Source organism: Sitophilus oryzae, unplaced genomic scaffold, assembly GCF_002938485.1.
Source record: "Sitophilus oryzae breed Bouriz unplaced genomic scaffold, Soryzae_2.0 scaffold_1396_pilon_pilon, whole genome shotgun sequence".
Classification (NCBI taxonomy): Eukaryota; Metazoa; Arthropoda; class Insecta; order Coleoptera; family Curculionidae; genus Sitophilus; species Sitophilus oryzae.
This window is the reverse complement of record NW_022146055.1, coordinates 4,616,341-4,635,532: the sequence shown is the minus strand read 5'-3', so window position 1 is coordinate 4,635,532 and position 19,192 is coordinate 4,616,341. Positions and strand designations below refer to the sequence as shown.

Genomic DNA, 19,192 nt, shown 5'->3' with positions numbered 1-19,192 from the left:
GTTTGAATTGGGGACGGACTAAAAGCCAAGTCTGAGAATTAAAAGCCAAGTCTAAATTGTTGTTTAAAATGTTGCTAAAATTAATTTACTAAAAATTACTGAGACAGCAGAGAAGAGTTAAATAAGGTTTAAACTAGATTAGATAATAAAATATTATGTCTCGTAAATCCAAATATTTTTATTTTGGACTGTAACATAGCATTACATCAGAACACATTTATATCCACTGCCTAGGTATTGCCTAGGTTTTTTTCGTTTGAGTCATGGAATTATTATACAAATGTAGAAAAGTATACAGGAAAAGTTCGTGATAAGAACTATATAATAACCTAAAAAATGCAGCAGTTTTAATGGCGACCGCGGTCGAGAATTTCTGTGAGCAGAGAGAATTTCTTTCTACAATGTATAAGAAAGTATATACCTGAAAAGTTAAAAATAATGTATTTCACAGAGGATTGGGTCAGCTGAACTGAATGAATTAGGAAGTCTTAAAGTTTCTCAAAACCGTCACTTAAAATCGTAGCCTATTCAAGATCAAATTACCGTTATCGATAATAGAAATAGAGCAGTAGAACCATGTAAAACTGAGCCATTTTGTAGTAAAAATTCAGATGTCAGACCCAATATTGATCTTTATGAAAATTTTGATCAAGACAATTTACAGGCAAAAGGGCTTTTTCGCACGAGCGAAAAACACCATAAGTTATATATTAATAAATAAAATATGTTTCCTCGTTATGGTTATGTGGATATGGGCCGGTTGCCTGTTTTTCCCGGGTCGGTTTCTACTTCCCCATCCACCCCTGGTGATAAGAGACTATATTTAAGAGCACTGATATTAATTGAATTGGCATTAAATTTAATATTTAATATACTACCATATGATCGAAAAAAAAACGGCATCAGCGATGGCTATGAAAATGAAATGAAGATCGCTGTCATTTCATATGGTAAATTATATTGGGAATGTCATCGATCGTCATTTACACCAACAGGACGCCAGTTTTTTTTCCATCATACGGTATTTTTATTATGATTATATATTTCAAACCACTCTACATTGAATCCTTCTTATTGTTGCTCGTTTCTGTCGATCTGTCCACTTTTTTGTTTGGTTTTTTCTTTTTTTGTTTGTCAATTTCATCCGAAGAATGAGTTCTCTTATGAGCCTTAAATTCCTTTAGAGACCTAAATGTATAAATAAAAAACAACAGACACTAACGGTTTTTGCTTATTTACGACATTATTTCTACCTAGTTAAAAATCCACAAACGGGACATTTTTTAATATTTTTAAACATATCATGTCTAAAAATATGAGTTTTCAAATTGTCTTTACGGTTAGCCTTAAAGCTGCAATGAAGACAATGAAACATCTCCATTTCTTCTGGTTTTTTATGATTCAAAAGATGTATCTGAAAATGACTTTATTAAAAAAAAATATTTGGTATCTTCAATTTTACCTTTAAATTATAATGTCTATACGTTTTATAATCGCAGAACTTGCATTTTAAGTTCATATCTTCTTCTTTAATCGAGTGCATCTTAATATGCAACCTTAGTGCATTTAGGTTTCTAGATTTAAATGAACACTTTTCACAATGTTTCCTAAAACATAAACTGCTATTGTATTTCATTTTCCTCCAGAAATATATAGGTATCTGAAGGTTCCAAAATTCCCAAATTTGTATTTTTTTCTTGTATTAATTGTATGAATTTTTGTCTTTACATATGGATAAAATTGCCTTTTTATTTATTTAATTTCGAAAAAATAATTATCTAGTTAAAATATATTTCGATGATTTCAAGATATCTAGGGCATTACTTAAGTTGTTAAATCTTCATACCTACAACCGCTAGACTCCACTCAATAATTTTTTACAAAGAAAACGGCTTATGAGAATTAAAAAAAAACAAAAAACAAAGGGTATAACGGTCAATAATACACCTACGGTTATTTAAAATTTTATATCACATATGAATCAATAAGCTGATATTAAATTTTAGGAAAAAAATATTAAATACGTATTCCGTTTAAAACTGTAAGATTTACAAACCAAAATTGGGCACGTTCAGGTATGATCAGCGGCTGAGTATCTGAGAGAGCGACTTCCCTGAACGGTCTTTTCTGATACACAGCAACGCTCAGCCGCTGAGCAAAGTTCTCAGCGGTAAATATTTAAGCTGAGCAAAGTAAGCGATTTTTATATCCACTTGACAGTATCCTTATTTGTAGTCAACCGTATGTAGAATAATTTAATAGTTTCATAAGAAATATAATCGGCCATCGTAATATTTTTTTAAATAATATTTAACACCTGTATGTGTTCTCTGAACGCGCCCACTATCTCTATACTAGAACTAAACAAAAAAGTATACCATTTTTGATGTGTTTTCTTATGCCTTTTCATAGATTGAGGTTGACGTGTAGTGAAATCGCATTCTGTACATTTCAAATCTGAAAATGGTAAAATTATATTAAAAAATATATACAGGGTCCGGCAATAGTGCGTCGGGCATCTATAGCTCCTAGAATAAATAACTTGAGAATTTTGTATAACTTCAAACCTAAAGTATGTATCAAGATGTATTTCAGGAAAATATTTTAACTTCTATAGGGTGGCTCAAAAAAGTGAGTGGATCTGGATGATTTTTTTAAATGGAACACCCTGTATATTATTGCATTTTTGGCTTCCTTTCAGATCACTTTACATAATCCGAAGAGTAAATATATTTCGATAGTTTCAGAGATATTAAAAAATAAATCAAAAATATATGTTTTTCAGCCCTTTTTAAAAAAATTATTAAAAATACAAGAACTGTTCTGAAATCAAAACTATATTAGCTATTTACTTTAGATGGTCTGTTCTTACTTTGCTATAAATATGATAATCGTAAATCGTACAGGATGTTCAATATTCTACGCCAAACTTTCTAAAATATAAAATATTTTTTCTTTGTTTTTTTTAAATGGAACACCCTGTATATTATTATTAGATGGAGAGCTAAAAAATGAACATTTTTTGTATTTAAAGTATTTCAAAATTTTTAATAGTTTTGCAGATACACGCAGTATTATTTCATATGGCGCTTACAATGGTAAAATACATGAGAAAAATCAATGGGTGGCTTTGATAAAAATTTACTGTGGAAAATGCCATATGAAATATAAAACCGCGAATATCTGCAAAACCGTTAAAATTTTTAAAATACTCTAAATGCAAAAAATGTTCATTTTTTAATTCTCCATCTCCATGAAAAAATAATATACAGGGTTACTATTTAAAAAAAAGAAGAAAAATTATTTTATATTTTAGAAAGTTTGGCGTAGAATTCTGAACATCCAGTATGATTTACGATTTCCATATTTATAGCAAAGTAAGTACAGACCATCTAAAGTAAATACCTAATACAGTTTTGATTTCAGAGCAGTTCTTGTATTATTAATAATTTTTTTAAAAAAGGCTGAAAAATATAAACTTTTTATTTATTTATTAATATCTCTGAAACTATCAAAATATGTTTACTCATATCTTAGAATTATGTAAAGTGATCTGAAAGGAAGCCAAAAATGCAATAATATACAGGGTGTTACATTAAAAAAAAATAATTCCGATCCACTCACACTTTTTGAGCCACCCTATAGAAGTTAAAATATTTTCCTGAAATACATCCTCGTACATACCTTGGGTTTACACTGAAATAAAATTCTCAAGTTTTTTATTCTAAGAGCTACAAATGCCCGACGCACTATTGCCGGACCCTGTATTTTAATGAAGATTTAATCGCAGGATCAGTTAAAAGCAGTACTGCCTCGTCAATGTATTTCAGATAAATGGGTAACATGACGAAAATAGTCTAGTACAAATATATTGGTAAGGCGGCATTCTTATCGATATATTTGTAAGGTGAATTTTCAATATACCGTACAATATTATTTTACAATATCATCAAACTAATATATATAATATCTACATTCTAGCCTTAGTAAGTGCAATTCGTGAAAATCCTAAAATTTTGATATCTTCAGAAGGTGTAAAGCGTATTATAATGTATTACTCAATCTAATAAAACTTTTTAGATTAGTAATAGCACGCCGCGCCAGTTGATTCAACTACGGTAGCGATCATAGTTTTATGCACCGGTTTTGCTAGTTGGAACATAACTATCTTAGGCTATCTTGATTGTAATAAAAAATTTTAAAGGTACGTAAGTATAATTTTAAAACAGGTCCATAAAAAATTAACATTCAACAAGTGTTAATTTTTTTATGGCAAGAAGTAATTAATAAATAATAATTAATAATTAATACTGATGATGATACTATTAATACTGATACTGATTAAATTATATTTTAGCCTCATAGTATATTACGCCTATATATTATTTAATTTTTTGATTATGTAACGGGCACTTTGTTTACTCGCTTGTTTCGTCGAACTGCCTGAATTCATTTTTTCTTATCAAATTAGCGTGATAAAGGTGAGAAGTTAAATGTTGTTCTGATAAAGAGTTGTATTGAGTGTTACTGTATCCAAAAACCACGCAATTATGTTTTATCTCCTGTTTATGTTGATATTTTTTCAGCAATTTTATTATCTAATTTATAGTGCTTTTGTAATTTTATTCTCATTCGAAATTAAACATAAACTCTAATTGAGACTGCTTGAAATACAGGGCTAGAAAGTTCTGATTTCCACCGTACCGACCGCTGCTATCGGAACACACTTGCCTACGGATTCAATGAATATCATTTTTAATATTTGTTACCTTCAATCATCAGAATATCCTAATTTTCCATAAAAAAAATGGCGCCAGGAGGCACGTATAGCCGCCCATACTAAAATATGTTAATATCTCGAAAACTGCGACTTTGACTGATTTTGATGTTTTTACAAATTTTGCTGCAAATATTATTCCTAATCTTAATTTGAAAACCGCGTTTCGCTAGCTACTGTAATTTTGGAGTTACGATTTTTTTAAATTTTTAACCCCCTCCCATACCCCCGGTTTTTGAGTTATCGTGTTACAGACGGAAAGACGGACGGACAGATAGACAGAGAGACAGACACCAGTGTACCAGTGTCTGTCTGTCTGTCCGTCTGTAACACGATAACTCAAAAACCGCTGAACCGATTTTAACCAAATTTGGCACAAAAATACTGTGGCACCCGAGAAACTGGCCATTAGTTTTTGGTGGGGGTGGGGGGTTGGTAAGGGGGTATAGGAGGGGGTTAAAATTTTAAAAAAATCGTAACTCCAAAATTACAGTAGCTAGCGAAACGCGGTTTTCAAATTAAGATTAGGAATAATATTTGCAACAAAATTTGTAATAATGGGCGGCTATACCTGCCTCCCGGCGCCAATTTTTTACATGTAAAATGTATAAAAAAAAATGTTATTTAGAAAGTATTAGTTATTGCAGAAATTGTATTTCTCTGATTATAATTCCCTACGCCACTGGGGAAATCTAGTCTGAGTAGCATTATTTATGGTTTCAAACATTAATTATAATATAGGATATTGAAAAAATACTACTTGAAATTAATAAAAATAGTTTGCTTTGGATGTGGCACAGGACATATTAACCGAATTAACCGTAACCGAATCGATCTCGATCAGGGTCAACCCGTTTCGTTCCGGGCCGATGCGTCGATGGTCGGAACCCGGGGGATTCCCCTTGCGGCTTGGCCATTAAAAAGTGAAACAAACAGGTTCCTTGTTAGATTTCTTTCTGGCGTATGTGCGTAAGTGAAGAAAAGCATTTAACTAGTACCTATGGAGAATTTCGTCAAATAAACTGCCGGACATATGTAATTCTCGGGACAAGGAAAATTTTAGGGTAAATTTAAAGTTGAATAGGTATCTTTTGAACTAAAAAAGATTTTGGGATGCGGTTTGGACCAGGTGTTAGATGCATCTATTGTGATTAAGATGCTATATGGTTTTCGAAAATATATTTAGCGAATTCTCGTATACAGGGTGTTTTATAAGAGTGTGAAAATTTGGTCAAGAATTATTTACCCAGCAGTAGTTAATAATAAAATAAATAATAATTATTATAAATAATTATCTGTAAGTTAAAAAAAAACTTCAACATCAGAATAATATTATTATTTATAAAATAAGTAGATAAATTATAATAAAATTTAAGTTTATTTAATATTAAATATATTTTTTGAACACCCTGTATACATCGGTCCAACTTTTTGTACAGCTAGTTTAAGATACACGCTATATCAATATATTGTGGGCCTATGCAAAATGTACAATGCCTTTTGTACCATTTAGGACCAAATGTATGACTATTGTTTACAGTCCCGCAATTTTGCGGATTTGACTGCATTAATCCCGCGGGTTTGCGGGATTGAGATTTTGGTGCGGGATTGCATTCCCTACCTTGTATAATCTGTGCTCTCAGTACAATATGGTCGAAAAAAAAACGGCATCAGCGATGGCTATGTAATGAAAATCGCTGTCATTTTATATGTAAAATTATATGGGAAATGTCATTGATGTTCATTTCCAAGCCAACTAGGCGCCGTTTTTTTCGGTCAAACGGATAAATCCAGTAAGAAACGATCTGATATTTTTATTCAAATAAACAATTTTTAATTTTACCTTTCGCAAGAGTAACATGGATCATCTTATGACCCTGCATGCCTATTTTAGAAAATGATGAAAAATCACAAAAATCGCAAAGCATAAGTTTAGGCATTGGTTTGGGACCATGACGTTTCAAGTGTGCATTTAATTGATGTGAATTTTTAAACCTAAAATAAAGAACACAAGTAATAATAAAAAACTCCAACAGTGATTGAAATAGAATGAATAAAACAGAAATTGAAATAGAAAGGAAAGAGAAAAAAGTGACGGTAATATTCTGAGGTTACCATAAAAACTTTTTTTTGGCTTAACAATATTTTCATTTGCATTGCTTTACATTACAGGTAGTTCCCTGATTTCAAACACAATAACAATAATCCAAATATAAATCAATAGGAAAAATTGTCCAAAACATAAGATGAAAAAATATACGCAAATAAAATCCACCCAGGCCCCTCCTGACAATGTCATCTGGGCCCTTCTGGCATTTACAACTATCCTGGATACTAGTATTGCACAGTAGAGATGAGCAAAACTGTGATTTTCCAATCGCAGTTGAAACTGCGATTGTGATTTATAAATCACTGCGACTGAAACCTGCGATTGCGATTTTGATATTTTTAAATTGGTACGCGGTAAACTAGGAAGCTCAAACCGAAAATTTTCAATAAAAAAACAGAAGAAATAGCGGAATCATTTTTTTTTTAATAAAAACTTACAAAGAAACTGTTGGGTGTTTCTATGCCATGTGCCTTTTAAAATTTGTAAGTAGTGCTTGTTTTTTATATTTTTGCTGCACACATATTGCACTTAAAAATGTCATCAATTACCAAAAAAAAATCTTTTCTCTTTTTAAACATTTTTGATTAGAACAGACCGAATAAATTTAAAAGGGAAATTAAAAATACATAAAATGTTCAAAATATTCGAATGTGCTTTTAGACAGTCTGTAGGTATACTAACGAAAAATTTATTATAAAAAAGGTTGCCGCCAGCCTTCCAGATAACTAGAAAAAAAACTGTTTATTTTATCTTTTTTTCTTTTAAAAACATTTTCTTTATATTAAACTCAAAAGAAGCCGACGCCGACGGCTTTGATACGGCCAGTCCAGTGCAAGTGCAAACTTTCGAAATTTTAGATAAATAAAAGGACAATATCACATTTTATTATTATTTCCCTAAAATGAAAAAACTGATTGTAAAGGATGTATTTAAATTAACATAGCAGCCGATCCACAACTGTTAACACACTCTGAGTTAATATTCAGAAAATTATATTATATTATGGATTGTTATAAAAATGTTTATAATAATATAATTGTAGGTGTGAAAGATATGGAATGGGATATATTGAATAGAATGTCAGTGATGTCAGTGGCTAGGGGGCGGAGTACCCCCGGGTGAGTCTTACTATTTAACTATGAATTTTATCCAGATCAGTAAATGTTTGTTTTGTTATTTTCATGTACAATGAGAGAGTGCTTGCCAATGACCAACTAAATGGATATTTGAGGTGAATTTGCATTGTGACACCCGGTTGGGTAAGCCCCAAAAATAACGATTTTACATAATATATAACAAAATATAATAAATAAAAAGGGGCTGAAAAAGTATCCATATTAATAGAGTTTCTTTTCCGTACTCTATGTCTTCTAGTAAATAAAGGATAAAAATAGATAATTTTTTATAATTTGAATCCAAAACTGTCCTTATGAATCATTTCTAAACAATCTGAATTATAACTGGGACTTTGCCTGGGAGCAACTGTAACTATAATTAGTCATAACCGAAAACAATAATTTTTTAACCTTTTCAATCCATAATTATATTATAAATCTAAAGCTATCATTATTTTATTATTAAAATTTAAAACTAATAAATTATATATATTATGCTGTATATAAACATAAGCCTATTTTCCAACGCTTCACAAAAATTACGGGGCCCTGATTGCGAATATGATTTTGCGATCTAGTCTAGGCCGATGTGTTGCTTAAAATTGATGCTTAAAATCGCCGCTCTTTGTTGGCGTGCCCACTCCCGATGCGGTGCCGGTGCTAACGAAAATCGCAATCGCAACCCTGGCTGCGATTTTCGTTCAGCTCCTCTTTCGCCTGCCCACTGCCGTGTTGATGACGCGCCGCCGCCGGCCGATGCGAACGAAAATCGCAATGTTTTTCGAGCGCTGCGATTTTCGTTCCCAGCTCTTCGTTCGCCTGCTCAGTGCCTGTCGAAACACCGCCGATGTGAACGAAAATCGCAATGCTGTGATTTTCGTTCGCAGCTCTTCGTTCGCGTGCCCACAACTGGTGTAATATTGGTTGCCTAAAAATCCAAAATCGGCAGATAGATGTTTCAATCGCAAGTCGCAGTTTGCTATGGAAATGAATCGCAGGTTGCGATTGCGAATTTACAATCGCTGCGATTAAATCGCAGTTTGCGATTTTTTGCTCATCTCTATTGCACAGTATCAATATTCAAAATCACTAATGCCTACTGAAATGGCATGGCTGAATTTGTTGTAGAATTTTCCTGCTTCCTGCAGTCCCAGAATGCAGAAGAATTCAAGCATAAACCAGAAACAGACAATGAGATAATTGTAAATGTTCTAATTAATTAGTACCTCAATGAATATATCCAATAAATAATAAATATCCTAATAAAAATAAATTTTATGACCATATTAGTATGTTTTCTGGTCTAAAATTTAAATGTATTTCTTAAAAGTGACATCTACATATAAAAGAGATAAATAATCTAGATAAACAATCGATCAAATCTGTTTTGATGATTTTTTTTGAAAAATATACTTACACGTGACAGTCAGATTAAGAATACACACTTATTTTCTATATGTGCACACTAAAGGACCAACATTATAAAACAAAAATAGACATATTGAAATTTTAAAACATTTTCTGACGCACGTCATCATAGATAAATGAAACAAGTTTAGATTGGAAAGTGCCCATAAGGACAATGTAAACACTATTTGGCGCTATCCTTGCAACGGTCGCGACCCAAAACTTTTGAAAATTTCGGAGCGGTTCGGCTTTTTCCGGAATTATGTCGCCCTTTATGAGATGGCTTTTTTTGGCACACAGTCAAGTTGACACACAGTGCAAGCGACATTCACCCGAGCGAAAAACGATCCTATCCGACTCAGACCGATCTCCAATCCACGGTGTATTAGGAATGGGCGTTTATATCGATAAAAATTTGACTAATAAAAGCAGAATGCAGAATGAAATGTATTTTGGCCATTTTTTAACTAATGTGCCTGATCAGTTTTTCAATTTTATTTTATATAAAAGATAAAATAAATCACCAATTTTAATTAAATAAATATCTTACATTATTTCAGAGTATTCGGGCATTTTTTCGGACATTCGACAATTCTTTTTTATTGGAAAAAAAATTCCAACTTTTCAAATAATTTTTTCTCGAAAAATCCTTTATAGATGTGTTTCTGGGGTCGAAATATACTACCTCTAAAAATAGTTGCAGTTATTTAAGACTCACCCGGAATATAAGTATTTTTGTTATTTTTTTACAACCGAGAAACAAATAAATGAAAAAAGATCAAGTAAAAAAAATATATAACCATGAAATTTTTTTTCTATATAGAACATAAACAAATATAGAGCTCTTTACAGGGAGTTTTGTTGCAACTTGACTAAATATCTCCAAAAAATCCTATATGGGTATTTCTCCAGTGCAAGAAAATCTACAAAATAAAATAGTTACTTTTTGTAAACACTTCTGCGTTAAACCCAAACGGAAACTACTTGTCAGCAGTAATACAAATTTGCCTAACAAACAAAAAAATGCTTAACGTTTCGGAAAGTTTATCTCTTTCCGTCGTCGGAAGCAAAAAACATACAAAGAATAAAGAAAAAAACTATTTAAAATATTTATGACTAAATATCTGTGTTGGGCTGGTTATATAGTGGACTGTATTTTTTAATAGTTTTATAACGTTTATATAAGAAATAACAATTGTTTTAATAAATCAAAGAAATGAAAATTCCTGCGGCTTGCTGGGCTGGTGACAGGAAGGTGGCAAGGGTGGCAAGTGACAGTGACAGAGACGGGTTCCCCCTCCGTCGCGTCGGATGGTCGGACAAAAAGCCGGACAACGTCAGGCGCAGAGATAAAGGGTCAGGAGCGGTTGTAGCATTTAGATGAGCGGGGCAGCATTTAGGTGAAGCAATTGCACCATTTAGAAACTTGAGCAATCGCAGCATTTAGAAGCTTGAGCCCAAACAATCTGCGTAAACTTTCGCACTTCGCACCCGGCAGTAATTAAATATAAAAGTTCAACAACCAAACCGAACCAAAATTAAGATAGGCCAAGTCATATACAATCCTAGATACCATACGGTCGAAAAAAAAACGACGTCAGTAATGGAAATGAAAATCGCTGTTATTTTGTAAAATTATATGGGGAATGTTATCGATCGTCATTTCCAAGCCAACTGCATGCCGTTTTTTTCAATCAACGCACATTTTGAAAATAATTTTGTCAACATACAGGGTGATTCAACATATTTTCAAACCAAAGTTTTATATTTTTAAATGGAATACTATATATTTTAGCTCAACTTTCGTTTAGCTGAAATCTGTTATATAAAAACTGACTTTATATATGCGTTCTAGAAGGCGTTAGGAGTACAAATATACAAAATTTTCCTACGGAAATGCGTCACTTTCATTTTTCGGACTTTAGTATAGCCGAAATCTCTTACATCAAAACTAGTCTTCGGGGTGTGTTTTAGACATTTTTCTAAACATAAAAACACAAAAAAGTGTCTGCGGATTTTTTTTATTTTTATTTTACATAAAAAAATTGGCACCGGGAGGCACGTATAGCCGCCCATACTAAAATATGTTAATATCTCGAAAACTGCGACTTTGACTCACTTTGATGTTGTTACAAATTTTGTTGCAAATATTATTCCTAATCTTAATTTGAAAACCGCGTTTCGCTAGCTACTGTAATTTAGGATTTTGCTGTGATTTTGCAAAAATATTATTAGATTGGTTAGGATTTGGGTTACTTTGGTTAGCTTTTCTTTGTGGAGGGTGTTAAGCTCTGTGGTTTTTATATAATAATAATTAACTGTGATTTTGTAAAAATATTATAAGATTTATTATTAGATTGGTTAGCATTTTAGACACTTTTAAATGTTTTTTTTTTTCGATCAAAAGTGCTTCATCCAAGGATTTTTTTTTAAACTGTTCTATAACCGTAGAACTTTCTGTCAAAAAAAAATTGCTAAATTCGTGGGTACTTATACTTTACAAGAGCCGATAATATAATAAGGAACAAATGGAAAATGAAAATCAAGCATTTCCGCAGGAAATTTTTTATTTTCCGGAGTTTGTAAACGCTTCTAAAAGGCAAAAATATATTTATTTTTTATATAACTGATTTCAGCTATTCTAAAGTATATTAAATTTCCTCAGAAAATGGATACAGTTTATTTCCGCAGGAAAATTTTTATTTTCCTCAATTCGTGAATGCTTCAAAAGGCAAAAATATATTTATTTTTTATATAATTGATTTCAGCTATTCTGAAGTCTAATAAATTTCCTTAGTAAATGAAAACAGCTTTTTGCCGCAGGAAATTTTTTGTGTTTATATGTTCAGAAAAATATTAAAAATTAAACGCAAAATGTATTTTTTATAGCAGATTTCAGTTATTCTAAAGTGCGAAATTTGGAAATTACGAATTTCCGTAGGAAAATTTGTGTTTTCCGTGATGGTAGCTTTTTAAAGTCAAAAATTTATTTTTTTTCTTCTAATAACTGATTTTAGCTAAACGAAAGTTGACCCTATATTTTTTAGCTCAGTAGATTTACCACTAAATTTCTGTTCCAAAAATATCAAATGTAATATTCTGTACCGAGTGGTTTATCCGTTTATAACCGTTTTCATAAATTTACTCTGCTTATTTAAAGATCTCTTAAAATTCCAAATTCAAAGAATTTTATTTTTTTTAACAGTAAGTACCGTATAATAGTGTCTTTTTCAAAATTCAGTTGACCAAAGCTTGCAATCTTGTTTGATCTGTACAGGGCGAGTTAAAACTAAATATTTTGTATCTCCACTATTTTAAATGGAACACCGCGTATTTTGTATCATAATTGAACAAGGTTTTGTTTAATATTTTTGTTTTATTAAGCACTTCCTATATCTAAAATTGATAGTTAATGAGAAAATTGTGTTGCTATATAAATCAATGTGGGCTATCTGTCACATAATATTGACTATTATGTCTATTTACTAATCCATTACTTTTAACGGTAGCTTCATCGGAAAATAAGATTTTAGTTAAATATTTTATTAATACAACTTTCTCATTAAATATCGATTTTAGGTATAGGAAGTGCTTATAATAAAACAAAAAAAAATAAAAAAAAAAGAAAACCTTGTTCGATTATGATACAAAATACAGGGTGTTGCATTTAAAATAGTGGTGAAAAATACAACATTTAGTTTGGACTCGCCCTGTATATATCAAATAAGATTGTAATTGATGGTAGACCGAATTTTGAAGAGGACACTATTATAGTACTTTCTATTAAAAAAAAAATTCTTGGAATTTAGATTTTTAAGAGGGATATTTCAAAACCACTCCGTATAGTATGATACGACATTATGATATTTTTGGAACGGAAATTTAGTTGCAAATCCTGATACTAAAATAATAAAATTAGTAAAGCAAATTGCTGATAATAACCGCTTAATATTAGAAAAATATTTCTTCTTAAAGATTGAGGAATAGCGCATAATAAGTATTTTAATTTCTAATTCGAAAAAGTAACCGTTTAAAAAAGTGTTATCTCGGGAGAAATGAATATCCATCAATATATTTTTCATCTACCGGATCGGATTACACAACGTAAACATCCAGCGCTACAAATCAATTAGGTCTCACACAAAGACTTTAAAAATGATTTCTTATAAATCAAACAAAATAACTCGAAAATATTATTCACTGAATCACATAATGAATTTTAACTTAGTTATTTTAAATGAACTATTAACGAAATATAATTTAAAATAGTAGAGTGTTTCCTAATATTTGCCCATCGCTATGGTGTTTTCGCTTATAATAATAATGAATACAACCTATAAGAAGAATACGAAAAACCGCTATTATCCACTAAGACAAGAAAAGTTTTTTATAAAATATGTACCAAATATCAAAAATTTTAGAGAATGAAAAGGTCCACAAAAAATGCCTTATGAAAACTTCCCACGATTTTATAGAGCGTTGAATTCTCTACAAGAATATGTTTCGACCCAGTATGAGAACTCCTAGAGTTGAGTTAAAAGTTGGGAAAAAATCCCATGTTAATCAAATGGAAAATGGAAATTTTCGATGCTGCATCTCTTAATATTAATATTAAGAGCTCAAACTTTCACGGTATTTTTTTCGTCATTTTCAACATTTTCGATTAAGAGAAAAAATAGTAATTGATTTTTTTTAAACAGTCTAAATGTGTATTGTAATCTTTGACCAAAAACATGATTTTTAATAATAATTGATTAAAGATAAATAACAAGAATAATAAGAATACCAAATCTTTGGTATATCAGAAAAATCCTTGTTTATGATGGCGTCTCATACGTCACAGGCTCCAAGGAGAACGATAGTTTGTATTGAAATTACACACAATAGATCTGTAAGGTCGCGGTGATTAACTCCCCTTCTAAACATTCTACATTGTATTGAAATTAATTATTTTGTGAGCATATGTAGGTTAATTTAGAGCATTTTTAAAAATATATAGATTTTTATATTCTATAATATATTAATTCATTTTCGGATTTTATGAAAAAAAATAAATGTGAATTTTATGAGATAAGCATATAACTAAAATTGAGGTTAAAAAAGGTTTATGACATATTCAACATTTCCTAAAAATGAACAAAAATTTTTAAATCCAACTAAATTAGAATTTACCCGGAATAGCAATCTGTAGTTAAAATAATCAATCTACTTTAAATCAAAATAAAACATGACCATAAGTTATTTAAGTATGAGAGGCGCCACCCTGTATATACCTACAAGAATAAGAATATTAATTATTAGCATTCAATATATCCTAAGTTTGTTTTTAATATTTCAAATATTAATTTATAAACGACTTGCCATGCCGCATGCAAATTGACAAAATGGTGACGGAATATATAAATAATTCTCCATAAAGAAATAGTCATAGTGTAAACAGAGCATATTGTGACCTTTTTTTAGCCTGCATCTTTAAAATGATTATTCATATGACTATTACCAGTTTTCATATAAATATCCAATGATTAATCCATTGATTTATCCATTCACTATCTTGCCACAAGACATTACATTTTACATTCACAACAGTTAAAAATTTTACAGAAGATCGTTAAGGAAAATTCAAAATCTATATAGTATCTTATTCTTTTACTAAATGCCAAAGAGTTGAATTTTGAAAAAAAAAACAGAAGATATACATGGTTGAATAATTATAACAAAGAACATTTAATCCAAGTTTTGAGTGAATTTTTTCATATATATTATAGGTATATCTAATATACTTTATTTATAATATACGTTAATTTACTTATACATTTTGCCTCATCATTTTACATTTTACCCCATAAATGGCGTAATTTTGAAAAACAACAAAAACGTGTTTGATTAAATCATATCGAAAACTATCTACATTAATACCAAGTTTTACGCATCATATTCTACAAAACAATATCCAAATAAACTTTATCACCCCTGTTCATTTTCGTAGCCTATTTACGAAGGATTGAGAATAAAACTTTGTAAAATCCATTCATAAAGGATGCCTAATATAGTCCCTTCAGCGACTAAGGGAAGATTTCGACATAGGAAATCCAAAAAATGACAAACAATGAAATTTGTTTATGAATTAAAATGACAAACTCCAAATCAAATCAAACAGTCAGGGATCCCCCCGTTGGACAGCCCATAGTTTTGCACTTTTTTTTCTCAAGTAGCTCAAATTTTGAAAAATGTTGAAATATATGAACCTATTCATTTTACGTTTTACCTTATTTTTTTCAAGTTTCAATTTTTCATTTAAAAATAATTGAATATAATTATTATCCCACTTTAAAACATATATACTAAAAAGTAAAAAAAAATATTTGATATTATTTAGTGTTGCAAAACTTTCGAAAATTAAAACTAGTAAAAAAGTTCTTATCTATCGTATTACAAATTATAAATCGATCGATTCGGTCTGTAACAATTATTAAATGACCCATCACTAAACAGAATTATACTGCGCACGAGCCTAGAACTGTGTACCGTGTGTGGCTCGAAGATTTCCGATGTAGCTTCGGCTTGTGTGTCGGATACACATTGTACCATTTGTGGTTCTCCCCCCTTTATGTCGCCAAATATTGTTTATTGAAATTTATTATTATTTTTATAAATAAAAGACAGTGTGTTGCATACAAGAAACTTTATTTTATATAAGGACGCATGTATGATGGTTTTTGCAGTTCACAGTTCACAGCACAGCTTTTTAAGTTTTTAAGGCCACTTTTTCACAATTATCACCGGTTGGAGTAAATAAAACTTGAATTAAACTCACAAGATAGAAATTATTACTTTGAAAATGGACGCTATAAACACTTTTCGGAATTTCTTTAATGAGAGCGGTTTGGATTTTGAAAGATTATTATGATTTTTGAAGATTCTGACTTTGACAAGAGAAAATTATTTCTGTTTTTGTTTGCCGTTGTTCTTAGCAACCGCTATAGCAGCGCCAGATCGCGTATAACGGTCGCGACCCAGAATAATTTCGCGACCTAAAATTTTTACGGGCTTTCCAATCTAAACTTGTTGCATTTATCTATGACTGACACTAGGATAATTGTCAAATAATACACAACAACATTGCTGAACATCATAGATAAATACAACAAGTTTAGATTGGAAAGCCCAGATAAATTTTGGATCACGAAATTATTTTGGGTCGCGACTGTTATACGCGATCTGGCGCTGCTATAGCGGTCGCTAAGAACAACGGCAAACAAAAACAGAAATAATTTTCTCTTGTCAAAGTCAGAATCTTCAAAAATCATCATAATCTTTCAAAATCTAAACCGCTCTCATTAAAGAAATTCCGAAAAGTGTTAATAGCGTCCATTTTCAAAGTAATTATTGCTATCTTGTGAGTTTAATTCAAGTTTTATTTACTCCAACCGGTGATAATTGTGAAAAAGTGACATTAAAAACTTAAAAAGCTGTGCTGTGAACTGCAAAAACCATCGTGGATCGTGGCATAACGTCGGTTTCCAATGTTTCATAGGTATTTCATACATGCATCCTTATATAAAATAAAGTTTCTTGTATGCAACACACTGTCTTTTATTTATAAAATTAAACGAAAATAATGATAAATTTGAATAAACAATATTTGGCGATATAATTCCGGAAAAAGTTCGGTTCCAAACCGAACCGCTCCGAAATTTTCAAAAGTTTTGGGTCGCGACCGTTGCAAGAATAGCGCCAAATAGTGTTTACATTGTCCTTATGGGCACTTTCCAATCTAAACTTGTTTCATTTATCTATGGTGTCAGTCATTATTTTGTATAATATCGTGTTGTTGAATTCATGTTGAATTTTTGGGAGTAATTCTCGTTTTTTGTCGTTTTCATAGTTTTTTTTTCTTAAATTGTACTTCTAAGCACAAACAGTTCTTTTAAGAACTAAATTTTCGAGTTTTTGTAAGCATTTAAACAGTCGAAGCAAAGAGCTTGTAGCTTTCCTGATTTAGAATGAGAACGTGACAATAAATGTCCGTTATTACCCTTGACTGTAGTCAGAGAAGTAAGTTTGATTGATTAATTAAGTAGTTATTTATTAAATAGATTTTATTTATTAATTATTTCAGAGCCGTTACTGTTAATGCTTTCAATACATCTTTTATGGCAAATTGTTTATTTTGTTATTTATTAACTATATATTTTTTAAGTTATTATTTTTCCTTAAATAGGTACATATATTTGAAAAAGTATGATATGTATTATTTAACTGTAGTTTGGGAGATATCAAGAAATAAGCTATAAAACTATTATTAATAAATTAATTACTAAAATATTAGGTAATTATTAACTTAAAAATTAAACGTAAAAATCTTTAAAAAATTATATACTAAATATATTGTTTGTCACTTTTAAAAGTTAAGATTCATCTCATAAATCCATCACAATCTGGCAGGGCTGTCGCCATCGCTTGTTACTCAAAGTTGATGACGTACATAGGAAAATGTTTTAAAATTTCTATATTATACATACTTTTTTTCACAGACACTACAATATCTATAGGGAGTTTCATTTTCATCAAAGTGTACATATAATTGATGTTTCCTAAGACTTTTTTTAGCTTTTCCTTTGTAATCACATTTGTCACATTTATGCCATTTTATATCTTTTGGGTCAGTATGCATATAGTACATATGTGAGCCTAAAAATTGTACATTGTTTTGTAGGTATGCACACAAAAAATATTAGATATTTGATAACCACACACCATATAGGTACTTAGTAGCTTCATTTGGAGTAAAATAATAAGTTTGGTTTGGTTCATGGATAAACATTAGATTGCATCTTACTCTAAGGATTGCATTATTATCTATACCCTATACCTACTTAAAAAGCGAGTTTCTTTTGGACAAAAAGGGCATTTTTTTATGGGACCCCTACTTGTAGGGCGCCGTCTTCGGCTTTTCGGTTTGACACCTTCATTATTACTATTATTATTATTTATTGCAATTGTATTTCCTGTATTATCAGTTTCTTTTGTAACTATGTTGCAACCATAATTAAATTCACTATTAGTTTCACTTGAACTGGTTTCAGTATCATCACTACTATAATATTCGCTTCCATGAAGGCTAAATGTATCAGTTTCTTCTTTAAAATCATTTAGTACCTCAATATTGTTATTTATTGTCGTGTTATTGTCATTTGTTCCTTCAGTAGGTTCATCTTTTATATTTGGAATTAAATGGTTTGAAGGCATAGGTAAATTACCATCACAATATTCTTCGTGCTGACTGGAATTCATTGCTTCAATATCATCTGGTGGTAGTCATAGAATAGTAACTGTGGTAGAATATGTATTTTTTTTATTAAGATTCTTTCCAAATACTAAATATAAAATTCACTAGTTTAACTTCAACAATAATTTATTTACAACTCTTTTTAAATAAATTGCATTATTTAAAATCATTTTCCTACTTGTTGCTTGTTTCCATCATGTTTCCATACTTGTTAACCATAGAGCACCCATAGAGAAATACACAAAGAGAAATATAAAATAAAAGAGTTGTCCATAGATAAAAGACTTATAATATTAAATAGATAGGCAACTTATTATACATTTCAATTTTATTATACAAGGGCGCCTCTGGTAGTCGGAGGAAGAAATACTATCGGAACAGACGGGTGCGGGGAAGGGGGGATTGTTTTAATCTGGTTATAATCGATTTAAAATAATTTTCAACATGTAAGAAGTAAGAACACAATGTATGTTTTTAATCTGCTCGAACGT

The 19,192-nt window shown here is 30.6% G+C and overlaps 1 protein-coding gene across 3 annotated transcripts; it reads right to left on the bottom strand.

Annotated features, from left to right (window-relative positions):
• Positions 1–357: 357 nt before the first annotated feature.
• Positions 358–18,947, bottom strand: LOC115875913 (zinc finger protein 711-like). 3 transcript variants are annotated; one of them, XM_030891490.1, is made up of 8 exons: positions 18,880–18,947; positions 18,289–18,789; positions 17,935–18,103; positions 6,621–6,772; positions 2,379–2,457; positions 1,463–1,607; positions 1,254–1,414; positions 358–1,188 (listed from the first exon to the last, which is right to left on the bottom strand). In XM_030891490.1, exons 2-8 carry the CDS (start codon positions 18,704–18,706, stop codon positions 1,056–1,058), a joined length of 1,257 nt encoding a protein of 418 aa, XP_030747350.1. In that variant the 5' UTR covers positions 18,707–18,789; positions 18,880–18,947; the 3' UTR covers positions 358–1,055. The 3 variants fall into 3 exon arrangements, with proteins under 3 accessions (XP_030747350.1, XP_030747351.1, XP_030747349.1); XM_030891491.1 differs by having other exon boundaries at positions 18,289–18,744; positions 18,880–18,933; XM_030891489.1 differs by having other exon boundaries at positions 18,289–18,933.
• Positions 18,948–19,192: the final 245 nt, after the last annotated feature.